At 45.7% G+C, this 23,028-nt stretch overlaps 1 protein-coding gene across 3 annotated transcripts; it reads right to left on the reverse strand.

Moving 5' to 3' along the window:
- Window positions 1-5,327: 5,327 nt before the first annotated feature.
- On the reverse strand, window positions 5,328-22,854 carry LOC115326854 (calponin homology domain-containing protein DDB_G0272472). Of its 3 annotated transcripts, none has more exons than XM_040216288.3 (7): window positions 21,502-22,853; window positions 19,273-19,332; window positions 17,285-17,413; window positions 15,560-15,673; window positions 11,750-11,872; window positions 7,503-7,646; window positions 5,328-6,589 (listed from the first exon to the last, which is right to left on the reverse strand). In XM_040216288.3, exons 1-6 carry the CDS (start codon window positions 22,511-22,513, stop codon window positions 7,618-7,620), a joined length of 1,467 nt encoding a protein of 488 aa, XP_040072222.1. In that variant the 5' UTR covers window positions 22,514-22,853; the 3' UTR covers window positions 5,328-6,589; window positions 7,503-7,617. The 3 variants fall into 3 exon arrangements, with proteins under 3 accessions (XP_040072222.1, XP_040072221.1, XP_040072223.1); XM_040216287.3 differs by having other exon boundaries at window positions 15,560-15,679; XM_040216289.3 differs by lacking the exon at window positions 15,560-15,673 and having other exon boundaries at window positions 21,502-22,854.
- Between the last annotated feature and the right edge of the window lie 174 nt (window positions 22,855-23,028).

Genomic DNA, 23,028 nt, shown 5'->3' on the forward strand with positions numbered 1-23,028 from the left:
CCGAACTGCAACATGCTTTCAAAAATTTTCAACAATTATTCGCTTTCGTTCTCTCGAGTTGCATCCAGAACACGTGAAAACTCGAGTTTGGGTTGGCGATGCCGCATGTGCTGCGCTCTGGACATTCCAAATATACGGCGGACAACCGACGAACTTGCATGGCAGCGTTCGTTTCGCTCACTGCGTCAACAGTGTTTTGACGCCGCGAGCAGCGTCGAAGCCGCCGGGCCATTTTTGTCACTTGCATTGATGTGATTGGCCTAAGCCATTTTGGAGCACCTTTCGGAGCAGCCAAAACAGTGTTTTGGAGCAGCAAAAGTGGCTTTTGGAGCAGATATTCTTAGAAAAATATATAAAAAAAAAAATATTCGCTTTCAGTGCTGGACAAACGAAGGGCACTTTGTGTTGTGTTGTGACGGAACTCGCTGCTTGTGTTTTTACTGCTCAGGCATCCCCCAAATTCAATGATGGACGCCCGCGTCTATCATTGAAAATATTTAAAAAGGACCTGAGACGAAATTCCCCAGACGACGAGAGCGCGAAACGCGAGACGGCGGAAAAAAACCATGCAAGGCCGGATGGACGATTGATGCAGGGTACTTTGTGTCGGGCGGCCACTTGCGACACCTAGCTCGAGCATGCTCAATTACGGTTCTCAGTTCAGTTTCGTTTCTGAAAGGTGGTCGAAATTTGTCCTTTGGCGCAGGCTTGGCGCAAATTACCCATATTTTCGCAAAATGTAGCAGGGTTAGCCCCTTGGCTCAGTTTGGCGCAATTGGCGCAGCAATCACATCACTGCACTTGTTTGAAACGTACTCGCTCCGCTGATTTAAGCCGCTCTTCCCGTTGCCGCAGCAGTTCAGCACTAGCTCCAACCAGAATGTCTGCCAAGGCAATGTCTTTAAGCTGCCCTAAATCGACTGCTCACGTAGTGTCGGTCTGAAACCCAAGTTTCAGAAAGGATAGTGTCACCACAATTCTTGAGATACTTACCTCTAGCATGGTCACCTGAAAGGTTTTAATTCAAAGAGTTCATCCCCGACAGGTAAACCGATACAAAAGCTCTCAAGATCTATATTATGTTATCAGAGTTTAGTAAAAACGATAACTCCACAAAAAATATAAACTCTCCCCCCCTCCCCTCCCCCCCCCCCCCCCCCCCCGCCGTTTTACACCGAGGAACCGCCCCCCCCTAAAAGTGGAGGTCTGGATCCGCCCCTGGCTTCAGGGTTCATTCTTCTTTGTTCCCAGTTATAGGTCATACACATTCTCAAGCAACAATAAACTGAAAGCGGTAACAACATATTTTACAACAAAACGAAAACGTTTTATGGTACGCAGCTCTTATGCGAGACCTGCAACGGACACTGAGGTGCACACTGACTTTTTGGGTCCATCAATATCTGACAAATTTTTTCACCTATTTTTTAGCTGGGGTAGTGGTATTCAAACAAGACAAAAATGCCTGTATTTACGCAATTCGTCCCCAAAGTATCTTGTCATAGTATGGACTGCGGGTTTTCCAATTAACACGGGCAAAATTGCATGGCGAACGATTGGTCGCCGAGAAATGACTAATTTACAAGCACAGACCATGTTAGTGTACCTTTCACAGCTTCATTTTTCTTTAATTTGTCCAAATTAAAATAATACAACCTCTAAAGTTCCTTTTCCCTGGCCTTCGGGTGGGCTGCTCAGAGGTCTTGCGAGGTGAAGATCCCAGGTGAATCGGCGTATTGCAGGGTATGTATAAACACACCAGGACAATTTGGCACTGTTGGAGAGTTGCCAAAAGGTACACCACACGTTTTGGCAAATTTGTTGGAGCACTCCACCGAAGAAGACTCCATCTCATTGTCGGGATAAGTTCTTGTGTTCTCTCCCACGTTTTGTTTCCAAGAAGGTAACGCACCGCCATACTTCAGGAACCTTCACATGTCGTTTGAGGTTTCAGTTTGCAAGATACTTTAGAAGAAGAGGTAAGTAATGGCTCGTTTCTTGCTTTGATTGTAGACTTGAAGAAGACTCAACCAATTTTCCACTGTCATCGTGTAAACAAGCCATGACCTTGACTTGCATGAATCCTTTTTAACTTTCACTCATTTGTTGAATTGAGTTTTAAAATGTGTCGTTCCATCCCTACCAGTGAACCCAGAAGCTAAACTTAAACAGACTGCAAACTCCACAAACTGCTTCCCAGTAAAAAGGTCCTGGTCTAAAAGACGAAAGACAGCAATAGCATAGTGCCTGGATTGTGTCTTTGACTGGCGTTTATCACCTTGTCCTACCCATGCATTCAAAGTAGTCCCAATGCGACAACAGATAGACCTTTCCGGGAAATCCCAGGGGTCTTCGCGGCGAGTGGAATTGTAGGCTATTCAAATGTATGCTTGTGCCGATTCGAATGCTTTGTACATCCTGGAAGCGGCCCGATTCACAGTCTTATCATTAGAAAGAAAGCAAAAATAGAGCGAACACAAAGGGAGGTCAACACACACTATGTTTCGCTTTCTTCCTGCTTTCAACTGCTTTCCGAAATCACAAAATGTTAAACCAATGTCAACATTGTCTTCGATTCCTGGATAATCTCATGCGCTGTACATCGGAACATCCCAATGCATCAAGCGGACGGCGGGGGCGCCACATGCTTCCGAAAAGGCCCATCGTGTCATAGGAGCCCGCGTGTCATGCTGTCGGATGTCGCTGTTCAGGCAATTAGTCCTAGAAATGCTGGCAAGAGGCTAGCGGACGCAAGGGTGGATGTCATTGCAGTGTCCCATCTCGTGTCTGCCTTGGTCACCGTGGACCGTCTGGCTGAAGAGCGACCTACAGCAAGACGAGCGTCTGCAACCTTTGCCTCCGCTTTTGCGCTACCGCCAGGCTCGTGACAGGCAACAGCACGATACCTTTACGACGGCATCGGGCAGAATTCGAGGGATAACCTTTGAGGATGCAGTACACACACCGGTTGCAGACGCACTCCACGCACAACAGAATTAGTACACACAGTTCCCCACTCTGGGGCTACTCCAAGGTATTACGACACAGAGATCCCAAAAGAATGAGTATATTGGCAGCACATGAACATGCCCGACGAAGATATGGCTATGTGAAATCGTTGCCAAGGGTCACCGAGCGTTCTGTATTAATCATTGGGAGATTCCAGTAAAGAAGTCAGCACGGGCACTAGTACCAGGGTCCTTAGAGTTCTGGGGATCGATGCCAAACAATCTCGACGATCTCCGATGCGTAACCTTGAGAGAACCGATAACTACAACATTTGTTAGAAGGAAAAGATCTGCAGAAAAGAGTCATATAAAGCACACTTCATTTATTCAATCGCCCGTGTAACACTTATATACAACGTACTGAAGTAAAACCTCTAGGGGGTTTTGAGCCTCTTCTGCTGGTCTTGAACACATTCAATGACCACAAAAAAAAAAAAAAAAAAAAAAGTAGTAACCCTAAAACACACACAAATGAGCGACAAACATATCACAATCGATGTACTGTACACATTATAAAAAGATGAAATCTTCCAAAGCATGGCTGATGAATGGTGCCAGCCACATCAGTTACCGCTTCAACTTTAAAGGGATGACTGGGGATGGACCCACTTTGGAAGCCCTTCTCTGAACATTGTCATTTTTAGCGATGCTGAGAACAAACAATCTACATAGCACTGTTTACATAAGCATTCTCCGTCATTAGACCACCCTTGCAACAACCCTTGCATCTACTCAAGACCGACCGTTTGAATGCAAACTTGGAATGTTGACATTTGGCGATCGAATGTGTTTGAAGTGTGAGAGGAGGCAAAGGCAGCTTTCTTTGCGTCTACCCTATAATCATTCCAACCAGAGCTCGGCATTGTGGCACCCCCCCTCCCCCTTCCTCCCCCCCCCCCCCCCTAGCGCTTTCGTCTCCTCCTCTCCCCCAGTTTCTCATTGCATAGCTTTTTTTTTACTTATGGGGAATAGCATTGTGAACACTTAAGAGCTGTTTCTTAGGGATTTCTGTGGCCCTGGTGCTGGCTTTGCAGATCATTGTACCTTGGTCAGGCGGTTTATGAACTCTCAGGTTTAGACTTGCCACAAAATGTTACCGAGGTGTAATTCTGTGGGGGCCAATGCATTAAAATAATATTCTAGTACAAATACTCTCGTTCACAGGTTTCGTCACTGCATGTCACTTAGTCCTGGTGAACTCTTCTGCGGTTATTCAAGCTTGACTAACGGGACACTTTTTAGTAGGTAGGCTGTTTAAATGGCTTTTGAAGTGTGAATAGTTCGGTAAAGAATTAAGTGACATTTCTTAGCGAATGTTTTGCTTAAGAATGTTGACTCTGATGGGCCTTTTTTTTTTTTTTGTAAGGTATATTCCATGTTGATTCAAGGAATATTTTAAACGAAACAGTTTTTAGCATGTACGAAGCATTTAAACGACTTTTCGTTTGGGTGGTGAAGTACTTTGCGACTTTTTGAGGAAAGCTTTATACGGAACACTTTTACGCAGGTGGAGACGACAGCGTACGGCAACATCGGAGCGTACGGGAACTGCATTTAAATTTCTTTTCACCTATGGTCACAGCCTGGTTGCCTTTAACCGTTTTTCAGTGAAAGTCTTAGAAAAAGTGTGCCATTCGAGAGATGTTTTGCCTTTGTAACTTTTCTTAGGCACAATCGAGCTATACCTCTGTAAAAATGATTTTGCACAGGTGGTGCACTGAAAGTGTCTCTCTATGAATACCTTCGTGGCAAATCAAGCTAGACATCAAACGGAACTCTATTTGGTAGCTGGAGCATATAAATGGCTTTAGCCTGGGTGAACACGTAGCATGAAGTCTGTTGAAATTACATTTCTGGGCGAAAGTTAAGGGTTTCACACTTGTTTATTTCATTCTCGTGAACACTTTTTTGACTGCTTATCCCTTGGTCGCCGCCATCGAGTGTGATGGAAATAAAATATTATTATTATTATTATATGGAACACTCTTAAACAAGTGGAGCAATTGTAAGCACTTTGCACCTACCGTAATATCCCAAGACATTGCCCACCCCACTTTTTGGGCGAATATTGATTTCCAAAATAACACCGAGTGATTGGCAACCTCTACAAATACCTCAACGCGAACTTCACAATCCGCGAACATTCATCCTACTCGAATGAAGCGGCCGTGGACCTTACGGTTGCAGGATGTTCGTGACAAATTCCCCGCTAAATTTAGCGGGAAATCTTCCCCTAAATGGGAGGCGAGCAGGACAGGAGGAGGGGAGGGTACGGATGAGGAGGAGGGGCATACCTTCCTCGTTGTACGTTCCCCTCCTCCTTCTCAAGAGCTGCGCTCTAATTCGGCGTTACAGGGGGATTGTGAACGTCTTTAATGTTTTTTTTTTCTAACGAAGAGAACATAGCATGGTAAGAAACATGCTTTCACAGAACAACCATTCATGCTGTGTGCAGATCAGCGGTGTTCAATGGTCATATGGAAGCAACAAATCTTGCTATAGTCCAGGGGAGGCCAGGCTGACTTGGCCTAAGAGCCGCAAACAAAACCACAAAACTTCCAAGAGCCGCGTGGGGGCAGTCAGTTGTATGTAAGGTAGCAGTATAGCACAACACTAGCAAACCGGAACCTTTCTTTGGATTTAAAACACGTTCCATTTCTTTTTCGGGGGAAAAGCTCGTGTGACCGCGAGGGAGGTGGGAAAGTGTATGTGTGTGTGTGTGTGTGTGTGTGGGTGGGGGGGGGGGATAGAGGAGGGAGCCGCGAGCCGCACTTTAACACCCAAAGAGCCGCATACGGCTCGCGAGCCGCAGCTTGGCCACCCCTGCTATAGTCCAACATTTTTTCGTGAACATTTCTTACATAAAAGGATGAAACTAATACGAGTTTTGAGTTTAATGCATCTCTTGTGCAGCCGCGTTAGATATGTACAAAAAAATTGGCGTTTTGTCTAGCTTTTTTTTTTTTTTTTTTTTTTCAACTTTTTGTGCTTACCCACCTAGACATAGCCCACCATACTTTTTTTTATGAATCTCAGGTGGCAGGGGGATGGGCGATGACTCGGGATATTACGGTATGCATCCTTTTGTGAATATTCAAGTTACAATTCCACTGAAATGCCTTTGAGCATGTGAGGCACGTGAAGCACTTCACAACTTTGGGTCCCACTTGGTGAGCAGTGCACCTGAGGTTCCCAGTGAATTTCTTGCCACAAGTGTTGCATTTATGAAGCTGATCACTTTCACGCATCCTTTCATGGAAAACCAAGGAGGACCCCATTCGACTCTTTTAGAACAGATGAGACAGTTAAAAAGCCTTGCATCACTGTGAGCTCTTGCATGGACAAACGAGTCAGACCTCGTGGTGAACACTTTCTGGCAGGCGTCACTCTTGAAGGTCCACTTTTTGGTGTGCGTCCTTTTCTGTTTGGCAACAACACTTTGATGATGCTGGAATAAGGGCACAAGTGGTACTTGGGTTTAGTCCTCTCATGTTGTCCAAGTGGTCTTGGGAAGAAGACAGGCTGCTGCTGCTCTTGCCATGGTCGGATCTCTCTCTCTCCTTGCACATCGACTGGTTCTGCTAGAAACATTTCAAAGGAAGTCCATCTTTGTAAGGTGGAGTACAAGTAGGAGAAACGTTACATACCCCTTACAGGGGGAAGGCATTGACACAAATATGAAAGCATGTGTGGCCAATCCAGCTGATGATTTGTGTCATCAGTGCAACCAAAGACAGTCTACTTTGGTAGTGCATCTATAGAGGATAAATTTACTTGGATGGTAACGACACAACAAAATATTATGGGGTGAAATAAAGTCCAGCTCTGCCTCGCTTTTCTGGAAGAAATATAAAATAAAATTATAACCTCAATTAAAAAAAGTATAGAAAGCACAACCATTTCATAATCTGCTGTCACGCACTGCTTTAGTAGGTGACAATTAAAAAAAAAAGTGTTCCTGTTTCCTACATGATGCAGTCAGTTTTTTTTTACTTTTTATGTGTAGATAAAGAAAAGCACCCACTGCTTGCTGAGACCTCTGCTTTGATAAGTCTCAGCTATTTCTCGTGACATTTGTTTCCGGCAAGAGAAATGTTAAAGGTAATTTCCTTGCCTTGATAAAAATTGAAGAGAATAGCAAGAAAACAGAGCTGTACACTGTTTGAAACTTATTGCTGAGCTGCTACAACGGATCTTGTTTAAAAAGAAAAAAACATGGAAGAGGAATTTTTAGTGTGCATTTAACAACATTACGCACGGGAAAGGAGAATCACAACACAAGAAAGTTGAGAGACGGGAAGACACCCCACTGCACTGGAGTGGTGCAGCATTGGTAACAACATTGGAGCTTGGCAAGATGCAGAGCAAGATACATGAAAACGTTTGGGTCCTTAAAAGCACAATCGTGCTTGTGCAATGATTTTTTTCTTTCGCTCGCCACTCTGGTTAGCACCAAAAGCTATTGCAGTTGGAGAACTAACAGTCAATACCTACTTCTGTGTCTCCCCCAAGAGAGAAAGGGGGCAGCGTTAGACCCGCACACCACGTCACTGTCTCTCCATGCACATTCTCCCTTGGCTCCTCGTATTCCGCCGCAACGTTGCCACCGTCACACACAGCAAGCCTGGTTATAACAAGCTGTAAGTGGAGAGAAAATCATTTTACTACAACTAGGTGTGCAGTTCACAACATGCAATGCCTATTGATGCATGTAGTGGCTCATTGCACGGTACTGTGTGAACGAGTAGGAACCCGGGTTAGTAGCTACAACATTACATTTTTGCGTTCTTTCTGAGGTAATACGGCTGATTTTGCAAATAGTATTTTGCTCTGGAAAAGTGGATAGCGAAAGCTAAAAAATAAAGAAGAGTACAGCGTTATTGAACAAATCACAATTCAGAAGCCTTTTAAGTTTTTTCTTCTTCGATGCAAAGACCCAACTTTTTTCAGAAGTATACAACTTAGTACGAGTTTTTCTCTGAAAACGTCGCGAGAGAGGACTTCGCAAGTCGTCGTCTCCATACTACTTGAGGGACAGGTCTGATGAATGAAGCCTTCTCGCAGCACACAGTGTTAAGCACATGCTTTGCAGAAATAGCACAGAGTGCGGGAACCCTCTCTCAAGAGATGCCTGGTCTGAGTAAGTGGCTTTCGTGTAATACATTATCACAATATGGAAAAAGCACTCGATGAAGCTACCTAACCTGCACACCATACAGCCGCACAAAGCCAAAAATGCACGTTCCATTTGGCACTACCAAAAGCCAGCACGCTACATCTCGGGCAAGGCACTCATTGTATACCATCAGTTCCTTTTTTTTTTCTTGGCCGCTAAACTAGACTAGCCAGGTGTCAGATGCTTCCAATATAACAATCAGAGCACAGAACATCTCTAAGGGTCATGCATCATATTGCTTTCTAGATATGCAACCCGCACATACACATCGCCAAATGAAAAGGAATATCTAAATATGTTTACCGAACCAGCAATTGATGCGACGGTGAAATTGAATGCTTAGTCGTCCTAATCAATGTCCCAATGTTTTAAACACTTGTACAATCCCACCATAACAATGTGGCAACAGAGCTAAAAAGCTAAATCAACTTTTGGCCCCATGCTGGTTGTAATTCTCCGTGCTTCGACAAAATGCAGCAGGGTGAACGTTGGGGTGCAAGAGTTGAAAAGCGTGCAAAGGCCAGGCGCACCAAAAAACACTCAAAACTTTTTGTGTCGTGCATTTCGTGTGTTGTGTACCGAATCCCCCGTCTCGTGGAAAGTTCTTTTGGGCAGACGGGCAGGTGTCTGAACGACAGACTCCTCATTATGATCTATACCGTATTTACTCGCAGAATGAACACACTTTTTTTTCCAAAAAATCGATGCAAAGTTTGGGGGGGGGGGGGGGGGGGGGGGGGGGCGTTCATTACGCGAAGTAAAATTTTTGCGTCCTATTTACTCGCATAATGAGCCGACCTTTTATCCTGGAAAATCGAAGTAACTTCTTATCTCTTTGCGCGGGGCGGACCCCGTAACCAAACTAAACTGTGCAAAAAAAAAAAAAAACTCCTCTATGTTTAATTTTTCTCTTAGTTCCTTGGTTTTCCTTTTTTCTTTGCCGCCTTTCGCAAGCTGTTTTGTTTGCTTAGGCGTTGCTTAGGCGAGGGCTCTCCGCTTATCTTTCTTATCTCCTTGCGCGCGGCACCCGACGCACGACCCCCGTAACCAAACTGCACTGTGCAAAAAAAAAAAAGAAAAAAAAAAGCTTTTTCTTTTGTTTTTTTCTCAGTTCCGTGTTTTTTTTTTTGTTTTTTTTTTTTTTTTGCCGCCTTTCGCAAGTTTTGTTTGCTTAGAGGGCTTCTCCGCTCCTCTTTCTTACCTCCTTACGCGCGGCGCGCGACCCCGTAACCAAACTGCGCTGTGCAAAAAAAAAAAAAGAAAAAAAAAAGGGCTCCTTTTTGTTTTTGTTTTCTTTTAGTTCCGTGGTTTTTTGTTGTTTTTTTTTTTTTTGCCGCCTTTCGCAAGCTGTTTTGTTCGCTTAGAGCGCTTCTCTTTCTTACCTCCTTGCGCGCGGCGGCGCGCGAACCCAAAGTCCAGACTGCTGCGCTGTGCAAAAAAAAAAAAAAAAGCTCCTCTCCATGTTTTTTTTTTTTTTTTTTTCTTGCTTCCGTTGGATCTTTGCGAATTTTTTTAACGCCTTTTGCAAAGCGTTTTGTTCGCCCACGCTGCCCATGCATTCGGGACCTCGCTGCACCAGGATAGAAAAGTGCGTTCATTTCGCGCGCGTGGGGGGAGGGGGTCAAAATTTTGACGTCCGAGTTGGGGGTGCGTTTATTACGCGAGTGAAAAAAAAGTCGAAATTTTGAAAGCCGACTTGGGGGGTGCGTTCATTGTGCGAGTAAATACGGTATATCCAGAGAACCGTTAGTTTTATAGCCTTGTTTATCCTTATAACTTAAAAATTTGTATTCCAGCAAAAAACAGTTAAATCCTATAGACCGACACGCGGAGCGGCTCTGTTTACCAACACGACCGGAAGGCCGCACATGCGCGGTAGCTATCTGGGCAAAAGCAGCCCAGCTCTCCGTGTTTTTGCCATTGCGCTCAATGGCGTGCGCTCGTTGACGTTGTAGGGACGCTTGTATCTTTATTTGTGCGTCGTATTTCCTCATAACGTGTGTCGTATGCTATGCCCGACTATTTGAGCTGGTTGCCCGAGCCTGAACGGTAGCGGTATTGAAACAAACTGTGCGTGGACGGCGTTGCCTACGAGGATCCGTACGCAGTAAACAAGGCCTGCTGGACTTCCGACGTAAAGTTGCTGCCACGGAAGTCGACGACTCAGGTCGTCGTTTATTTGGTTTTTTCGCCAAGCCAGTTCATGGCCGACACGGTGCAGGCGTACAAGTCTCTCGAGGTCTACGATTACATCGAGTCGGTTTCCGCACTGCCGGCGGGATCAGCAGACTATGGGTCTGCAGAAGTGTCTGTATTCATTAATTGATTAAATACACTTAGCGTCTTCAAGTCTAGGTATGATATTTTTCATACCCTCATGACCACAAGGCGTTACAACCAGTAAAGGTTTGTCCGTTCTGCAGTCTTGGCGGTAACAGGTTACAAGTAACGGCGTTACCAGGAACGCGTTACTTTTTTTAGTAACGTAGTAACCTACTCGTTACGTTTTTGACACAGTAACGGATAACGTACCTATGTTACTATTTAAAGTAACATAGTTTGGTTAGTCGTTACTACTTCCCAAGTCTTAAAGAAATTACACTTCAATTGTTTCCGTGTTTAAGGCCTCAAGCATGTTTTTCTTTGCGTTTTTTCTCGTAAGTATTTAGGTGAAACCGTAAAAAGAGATAAAATAATTATTTTCAGTTTCTGCATGAACATAATGTTTTCTGATATATGACCTGTATCGTCAAAACCGTAAAATGTGTTAAATCATAATTTAAAAAAGTAACGCAGAAGTAACGTGCCTTACTTTTTATCGGTAGCGGTAACGCATTCCTTTTATTTTTAGATAGCGTAGCTCAATAACGCGTACATTTCATTTGCAAGTAACGAGTAACGTATTTCGTTACTTTTTTTTTTTTTGGTTACGCCTACAACACTGCCGTTCTGTCGCCGATCCCCTTCTGCTCGGTAGCACGGGCGTAGCGAGCCTCCGACGAGCGCTTGGCCGAGGCGTTGTGCGCGAACACCGTGGGAACAAAATCCGGGTGGTCTCGATCAGACAACGGTTTCCCTGCACATAAGCAAGCCTCGGGACGGAAATTGAAATGGAAGCCGCACTTGCCTCCAAGAAAGTGTTTGTCGCACAAACGGTCGTTAGCGCGAGGCGACCATTATTTTCGATTTACGGATATTATCCACCTTCTATGCCTTTCAGAGTCTGCCGGGAACTTGTGGAAACTCACTCCGCTGCTTTTCTTGTACATTTCGGTGCAATTAACGGCAACACAGCTTCGCGGCATGCTGAAATGTTATGACGCCCATGCGAAACGTGCGCGCTTTTGCCCACACCCCCCGGCTCCGTCGCGATCGCAGCGCCGCCACAACTCCGTGACGTCAAGCCCGCGTGTCGGTGTATACTGACCAGAAACACACAACCAGTGTAGAGTGAGACTGGCATGAAAAGCCTAACATCTTAATAGAATCTCAACAATGGCAGTTGAGGCACACAACCGTACACTGCCTGGGTGATCTACAGGGAAGGGCTGCACAAAGAACTTGCCTTGCTTCACAAACGTGTTGGCTGCCTGAGCTTCACTTGCAGGCTTGTGAGAAGTGGACAGGGTGTGAGATTCTCCAGATTCCAAGCCCTCGCACGTCAAACTCCCATCTTCATCGTCTAGCTCTATAAAAAAAAGTTGAAGAAAATCAGGGGAAAATATGCTACAGGGAACTCCAACCCGAGCCTATGACTATGGTTCTGTGTTTTCTGTATTTTTTAACAAAAACATTTGGCATCTTTTGGGCTCAATTGTTGGTATTAGATAAAAACTCGGAGTTTGTCGGGGTTTACGTTGAAGATATGGGACACGGGCGAAGGACTTATCAACCCCCAAAATACTCTGAAAATTACCAGACACCGATAAGCCAAGGAAGCAAGGTAAGGGGTGTACAGTTCCATAAAAAAAAAAAAAAAAGCAGTCTTGCAGTCTTTTTATCAGGTGTGTTCCAGGTCGATATAAAAAAAAACTGTAGATAGTAATTTTCTTCCCGTATAGTTTGGATCAATTCTTATTCAAGTGCGCCTCCAATACTGGATATTTCGGTTTTGTCACGTTCACAGACGATATAAAGGGTGTAATAAGGCAACGATTACAAGTTCTGACATCTTGTCGAGTCGAGTGCCCAAACCAGAAGACCGCCCGCGACGAAAGTGGCTGCTCTGGAGTCTTGCCAACCTGGTGGCGCCATCTGTGAGCTGTGGCACTCACAACACCCCCCTTTCTTTCAAGTTGTCTCACTGTCTTGCTTCTTTAAGTCGAGGCGACTGGGAGGTCTTGCTTGTCGTCCACCTCTTGTGGCAACTAGTCCAGGCTGCAGATGACAGCTGGTGCGATGCCTGGTGCCGCTGGTCGTGTCCACCACATATAAACGTGGAGATTGAGCAGGCTGCAACACTATGCCACTTGTGGCTGCGCCAGAGAGAACCCCCACAGCTGTGTGCGGAGGTAGGGGGTCTCTTCCTCCGACCCTGTGACGAGTGTCGTATTGTGCGCTCTGCTTGGCCTTGCAGGCTAGACTCCTTTACCAGAACGGCCGACAATTTTGCAGTGGTTGGAACTCTCTGGACATGGCTGGTACATTGGTACATATCTGCTGTCCCATTAGGAATTCGGCTGGGGAGTACCCTTCAGTTGCTGTGGTATCCCGGTGCGTCAGCAGTGCTTGGTCGATGTCAAGTGACTCCTTGAGCAGCTGCTTTGCAGTCTTTACGGTTCTCTTGACGGCATTGTTACTTTGAGGATGCTATGGGCTGCTTGCAGTCATGGGCACGTTAGTGATCAAATGTAAGTGTTACAGTTACAGTTCCCAAGGGGAAAAAGTAACTCTGCTACAGTTACAAAATTGAGAGTAACTTGTTGCATTTAGTTACTTTGCTAAAGTAATGCCGTTACTTCGTCGTTACTTTAGAAAAATATTAGGAAACATTCCAAAAAAACCTTTCTTAATGTACCCTTAAATTAGCACAGAAAACATGCCTTAGCACACAATACTCAATATAAACATGTTTGATCCTTCCTATTTCAATTTTTATAATGATAGCTCCCTGAACAAGATCATAATTTAGGACAGTATTGGGATAAATTCACTACATGATAAATCATTTATAATTTATTCTTTGGCAAAATTACAGGCGACTTTAGTCTTTCAAAATTTTAAGCTCGCAGATACCTGCTAATGATACATGAAGAACTTTCAAATAAGCGCGACCACCATAAAGTATACACGAACACAACAGCATGCGTCTAGATCTCGGGTACACCAAATCCTAATGCGAGTTTACAATCGGTCAAATATAATTTCGAATTTCTTCGGTGAGGCCAAATGGAATGAAAGCAATAAAAATTGTGTAAATGTGGAGTCAATAATCATCTAATTCATACCTTACAATCAGCTTTGAAGATGTTTTCTGATGCTACTTCAATCCACTCATCGGCCTAATTGTTTTCTACTGCGAGTGCACCATCTTTCATAAAACACAAAGCTTCTCTTGAAAACTTGGAGAGCAATGTTGCGGCATCATTTCTCTGTCAAACCCGCTGAATGCGGCAGCGGTGCAAAAGAAGCACTGATCGAGGTACAAATGACCACTGCATGTAGAATTCCAAACGGCTGTTGCAACTTTTTCTCCGCCGCTTCCTAACCAGATGGGACATGTTTGTGTTCCTCCGTCTCACCACCCCAACTAGAAGATACCACCCGGAAGGCCCACAACGTGAATATCTATAAATCAACTGATGCCAAGTGCCCCTAGTCCTGGATAAAGGCAGTCTTTCAGTTTCAAGAAAACACACGAACAAGCAGAACATCACAGACATTTAGAGCGAATACTCTTTTTCAATTGACAAGACCAGAGAAGCAGAGCAATGAGAGAAAAATGGGAGAGCACATGGGCCTAAAGTCGAGACCTCATAAGAGTGCATCTGTGAGTTGGATGATTCAAATTAGAGGGGAAGGAGGTGCATGCTTGGCAGCAAAAAGACTATGTTCGGAAAATTGGTTGTGCCGTAAGCCTGCGGGTGGTTGGGGCGGCAATCACCAAAAACTTTCCTCCGTGAAAAGCACTCGCTCTTTCCGCCAAACGGAGGAAAGAGAAACGCTTTAGAGATGCCGCACTTTGTTACATATGCGTGCGCTGTGGGAGATGTACAATACCCAAAGGGTACGGACACAATGGTCCCCATCCTCCCAGTTGGCGGGACCAGCTTGGCCAAGCAAGGTCAGCCAAACTTTACCTTTACTCATTTTTACCTCAAGAAAAAAGCAATTTTTGTGCATTGTTCATACGCGGCGCAAAGTAGTTCTTACAAGATTTGGCTGTTGAAGGAAAATGCGTTGATTTTGGCGTTTGGAACGTGTATGTTTTGATAAGACAATATATATCTAGTCTAAAATTATCCTACATATATCTTAATTATCAACATAAAAGGGGAAATTGGCAATTCTCCGCGAGAAGATGGACTTTTCAATTTGATAAGACAATATATATCTAGTTTAAAATTATCCTACATATATCTTAATTATCAACATAAAAGGGGAAATTGGCAATTCTCCGCCAGAAGACGAACTTTTTTTACAACGCTTCTTGAGGTGAAAACGGGTATAGTTCCTTTTTTGTTTTCTTTCTTTTCCCATTCGTGCTCCAGACGGTTTCTGCAGCAATTTCTGCTGTGCCCTTCCAGTATCAGGACTTGGGACTCTCTCACGAGTTGCAAGACGATTTGGTGGTCGTGTTAGCAATATTTTTGAACGTAAATCTGAGAAGTAACTATAACAACATTACTCTTTACAGTTACTTTAGAAAAATAGAAACCCTGCTATTGTTACAAGTTATTTCACTAAGTAGTAATGAGTTACAGTAACAAGTTACTAAAAAAGTAACTAGTAACCAGTAACTTGTTACTAGTGACCAGTTACTGCCCAAGACTGGCTGCTCGTGACATGACGTGATCCCCACTCCTTCGCAAACTTTTGAAATTCTGCAACAGTGTCTGCGTGATGTCTTGGGTCGTCGTCCTCTTGAGCTTCTCGAGTTCGAAGAACCTTGAGAAATGGTCCACCACTACAAGTAAGTTCTCTCCGTTTTCGTAGAAGAGGTCCATTCCAACCACTTCCCATGGGTAGTTTGGGAGTGGCGTGTGTAGCTGGGGCTCTGTACCAGGCTTTCAATGAGCTTGGCAAACTGGACATATCGAGAGATAATCCCGAAGGTATGGGCCGATGTAAAAACGGCCATCTATGGGGGAGTGATTTATAGACCGAGAAATACAGTATGTTGGAGACACAAGAATTCTGTTGCAGTCGAGCCTACCTTTCTTTACCATGCAGTCCTTCCAGTATCTCCCCCAATGTTGCAGGGAAGGTGACATGTCACCGCTGTCATCTGTGCAGCGACTGTCTACCGCAGAAGTGGGCAATATCTCATCTGGCGCTGTTGGAGACAACAAAACACAGATGTTGTCGATATTTAAGAAAAAGATGATCACACAGAGAAAAAAAAATCCTGGACTGCCGCAGAACAAGAGCATGGGTGTGCATAGGACTAGACAAAGTAGAACGGTCTGTGGAAAAGTTGTGCCAATACGGTGACCAAGTGTTCTTTCTTCAGGTAAAGTATTAAAAATAATAATAATCATTATTATTATTCTGATATTCTCACAAACAGCACTAAGCATAAAACGTGGCACATTGTTGTAGGAATAGGAAGAAAACATGTGCAAAGCAGAACGAAAACGAGAGAAGCAAGTTACAACCATGCACACAGGCTTCGCTGCTCATTGCAAAGTGCTCATGTCACAAAATATATCCATTACAGATTAGCCTATTATATTTCAGTTGCACTCCTGTAATCGGTGACACATGGTACAAAACCAGTGGATAAAACAAGCACTGAGAGTGGCTGGACTGAGAGGAAACATAAAAGCAAACAGTGCTTAAAAGCAGTTAAAAGGTAACAGCTACATTGATCAACGTAAAATCAATAAATTGTGTAAACGACATCTATTAAAGGACATAATACAAGTTTCCTAAGTTACCTGGTATAGCAGTAGCAGCACTTGCTCAGACACGTTTAGTGATACTCCGAGTTTCCAGACGCCAGACGCCTCCGTTCACGGCGCTCATCATCGGGTAGTTTAATGTGTACCACGTGTACACACTTGATGGTTGTTCGTAGAATGAAGCGATGCCACCGCTAACGGGGCTGATAAACCTGGCAATCTTCCAGAGCCTTCCATACTCTCGAGCTTCTCTCCCCCAGGTGTGCACAAGTGGTCGACCTCTTCGCCCATCTCACTCCTCCTCTCCCACCCGTCAACCAATCAGTGTCGAGCCTCACGGCAACGCTTTTATCTGGGCTCCACGAAATGCCAAACACGTAGCCAAAGAATGCTTCACTTTAAAAAAAAGTTTGATTTGTGTCCGCCAACTTTGCCAAGCCGCCACATGGAAGACCGGGAATCATCCTTGCCTTCTTCAACAGTAAAGTACAGTGCTCTACAAAACTAAACAGACTAGCAAAGTGCCTGGCCTTGCACATATACAGTCACTTTAGCGACGCCTAGACTAACTATAACCTAAAGTAACCGGCTAGAGCATCAGTTCTCAAAATAAGTTCCAAGGAACCCAGAGGTTTCCTTGGGGTACACTCATCGGTTCCCCGACCTCCCAAATTTGCTTCACCATTCTTGTCGGAAGCAAGATCATTTAACCGATTGAGCGCTATTTTAGCAGATCTGAGCCATTCATCGATGTACAACTATGAGCCAAATGGGCATTATTGTCTACAAGGTTTGAAGGCTCCAGCACTGCTTCACTGCATCAATGTCATGACCACAAGGTGGTTCCTCGGCTAACGGTCAAGAGCGACAGAGGTTCCTCGAGATCAGAAAGCTCAAGAACCTCTGCACTAGCAAAACTGCACGTGCTCCTCGAGTGGAGCATATGCACTTGCTCTAGCAAGGCCACGCGCTCCGCCGGTCTATTTTGTTTTGTCGGGCACCGTATCTCCGATAATAGATGGGGTGCAGGAGCTTGCCTTTGGTCACAGGTGGAGGGCCGCCCACCCAGGATTCCTCCAACTGCACTTGCAGGAATGCCAGAGGGTCCAGGGATTCCGAGCACGAGTCCTCGTCTTCAACCTGAGAGTCGGCCGACTCGGGCGGCTCTGCGCAAGGAGGAGCAGGACGTTGGCACCTTTTATCGCCGGAAAACAACACCGCCTACCGCACGTTTCGGTCTATAAGTCACACCGCTGTATAAGTTACACCCCCCTTATAAATGGTGGTACATAGGTCACACCTTTGTAGGAGTTGTGCATAGTTATGAAGCGCCGCAAAGGATGGCGCACAGAGCTGCCACAGCCAGAGACCTATGCTGCCACACTTCAGACATTCTTCAGACTGCCAAAAGAGCAGGCCATTGGCGAGTACTCTACTGCTTTTATGCTTCGTAGAAATGCCCACGACGCCATGCACTCTCCCCTTTGGTGGTTTCACTATGTGTGGCATGCTGTTATCTTCCTGGTCTCGCTTGACTAGACACTTTTGGGCTGTGCACTGTTTCACGGTACCCTTAAAGATCTTTGAACACATCTACCTGTCGATTCCTAGCAAAACTTGTTGGCCGATCAGCACCATCATTTCCAAGAACTGCGCCTCGGACATAGACAGGTGCCGAGCATAATACCATGTCTATTTTTCTTTTTAACGCTCCATAAATTAGTTTGTTCTGTACCTCAACAACAAATAAGTTATGTGTGCTGTGATCATAACATATAAAGCACTAACAAAATGAGTGTATGCAGTGGACTGTCTAAACTTAATTTTTGAGACGTCCGTAAAAGGCAGTAAACTGTACAAACCCTGCTGTATGAATAGGGTTGTTTGTTTTCGGGTTTTATATTTTTTCAAATTCGGGGGGTAAAAATCGGGTGCTATTTTTCAAGCTGATAATCGGGGAGAAATCGGGTTTTTTCTAGAAATATTTCGAAAATCGGGTATTTTCGGGTCAAATTTACAAATATAAAAAGTAATACATTCATTTTTCTTTCTTTTTGTCTTTTTTTATTGGAAGGTATCATGGGCTTCCCACCCTATTATAGCATTCGAGTGTGGGAGATAATCGTCGTTTTGCCATTCCCGAACGTTAAGCTTGCCGTCGGTTGCTTCATGGGAAGTACCACTCAGGGAGTCCTCCTTTCCCTCAGGTATCAACAAAAACCCGGACCGTTTGAGGAGCGGTCGTCTTCGATCAGATATTTCGCTAGGGAATAAACCTGTCAAGTTTTCCCCGATCTGCTCACCAGGACTGACTGGCTCGGACGTTGTACGTGAGAAAGGTAGACCGCCAGCGAGATGGCCATGCTACCCGAGAGAACTGGCTGGGCGTCGACACCTAACAGCGGTCAAAGGGGGATTGATAGTGCATTTCACAAGCTGCATGCAGCAGGCCGAAGCTACGTGGCGTGCCGAACACCTTTTGTCGCTTTTCTTCAGCCGGCCTCCGTAGAATCTCACGGTGAAGTTAGGCGCGCTCCTTGGGCGGTTGGTTGACAGCCGTGTAGCGTCCACAGTACTACACGCAGCTTGCGAAATGAACTATAGGTTACTGTGGTCCCGAGGTAGGGTAACTAGCGTGTGTGCACGACAAACTCCGTGCGGCGTAAAAATAAATAGGTCAATTACATGGTTTTGGAATTCGGGGAGAAATCGGGTTTTACCCGATTCTCCTGAAACATGTTCGGGGTGTAAAAACCGGGTAAAATCGGGTTTTACCCGAAAAGGAACAACCTTATGTAGGAATAGTGGCCTTAGCATTATTTTTCTAGAACTATATCTTTTTCACACCAGACATGTCACCGAGCTCTGTCAAAGATAATACACAATATTTTTGTGACAACAACGTGCCTCTAAGGTATCTAAGGCTTTCTCAGAACATAGAAACACAAGTTCTGGCTCGTCTCCGTAACGACAATGAAAAGAAAGGTCCTTCTGGAACCATGTCGCCGCAACCAGAACAGCTTACCTTTTTTTATCGTGGAAGTGTTGACCATTAACGACGGCATAGACAGCACCTCCTCGGGCTCTGTTGAGCGAGAAAGCGCAGAAACATTCCAGTGAATCAGATGAGCAGTGAAAACATATTCAAATGTCGAAACTGTCCTAGTCCATTTTTGCTATCCGGAGCGTATATGCTGTCATTCAAGTAAAAGACAATGAATGTGGAGTCCGTTGCAACTCAAGAAGGTAGGTCAAGGGAAAGGAAGACCGGGGAGGAGGAAGCTGATGAAACGCTGGAGAGGACCCTTTTTGAGTTGCAACAGGCTATAGCAATATGTTATTTTGATGACTCGATAGTGGCGTCCAAATAATATATAAAGCCACTGCTTATAAAACACTGCAATCCTTCCCAATTCGTTTCACAAACTTCGGTGAAACAGTGTCCAACAATTAGGTGAAAGGAGATTCGATAAACTGACCGGCACACATTTTCCGGTAATAGCCGTAAGGGCCGTTCACACACTTGCAACCGAGTACGACCGAGAGAGACGAGACCTGTTGAAACCTGTTAAAATTTTTTAGGACGAGAGAACACACTGGCACGCTGGCGCCATCTATGCGGCGAACCTGGAACTGCATGTCACAAGAGCGAAGGTTTTGCATGCTTTCCGAGGTCAGATGTGCGTAATACTTATGAAAAAGGCTCATTTATAAAGTTGACAAAAGTTTTTTGAGCCAAGAAAGAAAGGATATTGCGAGAAAAAAAAAAGAAAAGATGCCGGACCACCAAGTTTACACTGCTACCCAATAAATGGCGCCAGTGTGTCCTCTCGTTGTAAGAGATATTACGAGGTTCCAAGGCACTCGGTTCCAAGAGGTCACAAGTGTGTAAAGGGCCTTTATACACAATGTCACTATTTTTGTGATACGTTGTTGAGGCCAGCGTAACTTCTGCAGCGCTTCGAATTCATCAAGGCTAGTTGCACGGGCCCATGCAAATGAGGCGCAAGAAGCCACATGCCCTCAGAGCAGTGCGGGGACGCAGCATTGTGCAAGCTTCACAAGCGTCGACGACGTATTGCACAAAACAGAGAATGCATCACGCACCCTTCTGCCTCAATGTTCAGCCAATTACAGTTGCTCGCGCAATCTATGGGGCACCTAAAGCTGCGGGACGAGAAGAGCTTGCCTTCCTTCATTGCAATGCCGGTTGCGGGGTCTGCACTCGGGCGCTCACGGGAACAGGTCGAGCCGTCGATACGTCCACAATGGCAGCTCTCACCGTATGGAATAACAGGTGCCTCTTGGGCTTCTGTCAGAAGGAGTGCAAAGCAAGCCTCGCGTCAACGCTCCATCCTCTTTGTTTAAAAGAGGCAAGGAGTCGCACACTTAGTGAACACCGGCCCAAACAGATAGCTCATATTTCCAATATTTTTCCATTCGTCGGCACCGTGCTCTCTCAAGATGCGGGACTAGTATGGTTGCCCACTTTCGTGATGCCAACAATAATGAGGACAGTAGGATGGAAAAACGGGCTTGCTGGTACGTTGGAAGAGTACGAATCGTGCTTTACTGACAACTAAACTTTAAAACAAAAAAAAAAGGAATTGATATGCGTTTTCTCGTTGCAATGAAGACGCAACACTGCGTCATCGCTGCGACGAGAAGGCACACGTTTCTGTTTTTTTCACACTGAAGTTCAGCCGTTTCGGTCACTGAGAACGGAATGGCATCCTTTTCGAACACCCAGCCTCCAGCAGATGCTTGCTGCCTTTCCTCCGTGCCTTGGCCATGCGTGCATGCTCTAGGCTCACGAGACGACGAAGCGTCATCGAAGGTGGGAAGCTTGCGCTGGAGACGGGACTATTTGAAACACCTCCTTGACGTTCACACACAGTCAATGACTACTAGCGCACTGTTCACGTTCTTTTTCGGTACTCGTCCCTCGGCACTTTTAATATTCTCGCACTAAGTGGGGTTGTTAGAGCTATGCCTCTGCAATCAGAAGGTCTCCCGAACGACTTATGACAGATCCGTTTCGAAACCCCGTAACGTTGGCGGCCGCCGTTTTTCGGGCACCAAGTGCGCACTGAATCCGACACCTTGCTGAATGTCAACATGGCCCTCGTGTCTGGTACATGCTCGGAGAACGTTCCCAGGCAACGGCGAACTCGGGTGACTGGCACACCTGCTACCAGAGGGCGCGCTTTTGAATGGGATCTACGGTTGTGAGGAGAATTTCACACAAGCTCACCTTCTTTGACCGCAAAAGTGCAGTTCCACCGTCGTTTTGGCCGTGAAACAAAGCGGAGAGCTCCACTGCAGTCTTCGGAAAGTGTGGGCGGTCGCACCGACGCAGCATCCATTAACTTCAATCTCTTTCGCTCGCGGTACGCTCTGCTTCGCCGTGCAGCGGCCCTGCGCTCTTCGAGCACTCGCCGCAATTCTGCTTCCGCCCACTCCGAAGCGGACTCCGAAGTGGACGGTTGCATTAATGTGAACTGTTGCAACTGCAGTTGTTTTCTTTCGCACTTAGCCTTTTCCCACTGCGCAGCATGCACAATCCTGCAAACTTCGACTGCGCGCTGTTTGTCTTCGTCCGCCTTCTCGAACGTGCACGTTAGCGCCAACGAGGCGCCTTGCATCTTCGATTTCTTTCTCTCCCGGTACGCTTTGCTCCGCTCCGCAGCGACAACCTTGCGTTGTTCGACTGCTCGCTGTCTGTTTTCATCTGTCTCCCCAAAAGTGTGCAGTTGTGCTAATAAGGCACCTTGCATCTTCAATTTCTTTCTCTCCCGGTAGGCTTTGCTCCGCGCAGCGGCAACCTTGCGTAGTTCGGTTGTTCGCTCCAGTTCTGTCTTCTCAGAAGCGGGCGGTCGCGCTACAGAGGCACCTTGCATCTTCAACTTTTTTCTCTCGCGGTAGGCTTTGCTCCGGGCAGCGGCAATCTTGCGTTGTTCGGTTGCTCGCTCCAGTTCTGTCTTCTCAGAAGCGGGCGGTCGCACTAGAGGGGTGCCTTGCATCTTCAACTTTTTTCTCTCCCGGTAGGCTTTGCTCCGGGCAGCAGCAATCTTGCGTTGTTCGATTGCTCGCTCTAGTTCTGCTTTCTCGGAAGCGGGCGATTGCGCTGGCGAGGCCTCTTGCAGCTTTTTCCATTTCTTTCTCTCGCGGTATCGTCTGCTCCGATGCGCGGCTGCACTCCTGCGTTCTTCCATCGCTTGCTGCGAATCTGAATCAGGTTTCTCAATCGCAGACGCAGATTTCATTTTCTTTCTTTCTCTTTAAGCGCGGCTACGCTCGGCACACGACTGTCTCGAGGGAGCCATGCAGTGTGTTTAATAAGGGAGCACGATCTCACGCTTAACAAGGCGGTTTTTAGGACACCGGGACACTGTATTCGGTTAAAAACGATGCGGCGTCTGCTCGACTTTCTGCTGTACCTGCTTCGCGTTTCGGTGATCCAAAGGACTCCGGTTCGATCCGAGGGGCACGGACGCTTTGCGAGACGCACCTGTTTTCCAAGATGTCGCTGACGGTGGCCGACGATGAGGCGCGTCACGGCGAGATGCGTCACGGTCAGGTGCGTCATGCAAGCGAACTCTTCGAAACATTAAAAATGGCACAAAAACGTTCAAGGCTGTGGCTGTGGATAGATATGGCTAAAGGTGTGTAGCAATGGTGTGTGTGTGACTCTTCTCCTGTCGAAAAGAAACGTAATTTGCGTAATTTATTGTAACGTAATTGCGCAACATTTAACCTACCGTTAAAAAGAAAAGACAAG

This window comes from Ixodes scapularis, unplaced genomic scaffold, assembly GCF_016920785.2.
Source record: "Ixodes scapularis isolate PalLabHiFi unplaced genomic scaffold, ASM1692078v2 PGA_scaffold4__175_contigs__length_147842914, whole genome shotgun sequence".
Classification (NCBI taxonomy): Eukaryota; Metazoa; Arthropoda; class Arachnida; order Ixodida; family Ixodidae; genus Ixodes; species Ixodes scapularis.

Coding starts and splice junctions, on each gene's coding strand:
- LOC115326854 (XM_040216287.3), bottom strand. CDS start 22,513: ATGAAATCTGCGTCTGCGATTGAGAAACCTGATTCAGATTCGCAGCAA. Junction 19,333..21,501: donor CACTTTTGCGGTCAAAGAAG/GTGAGCTTGTGT, acceptor CTCGCTCAACAG/AGCCCGAGGAGGTGCTGTCT. Junction 11,873..15,559: donor GGACTGCATGGTAAAGAAAG/GTAGGCTCGACT, acceptor TTTTTTTTATAG/AGCTAGACGATGAAGATGGG.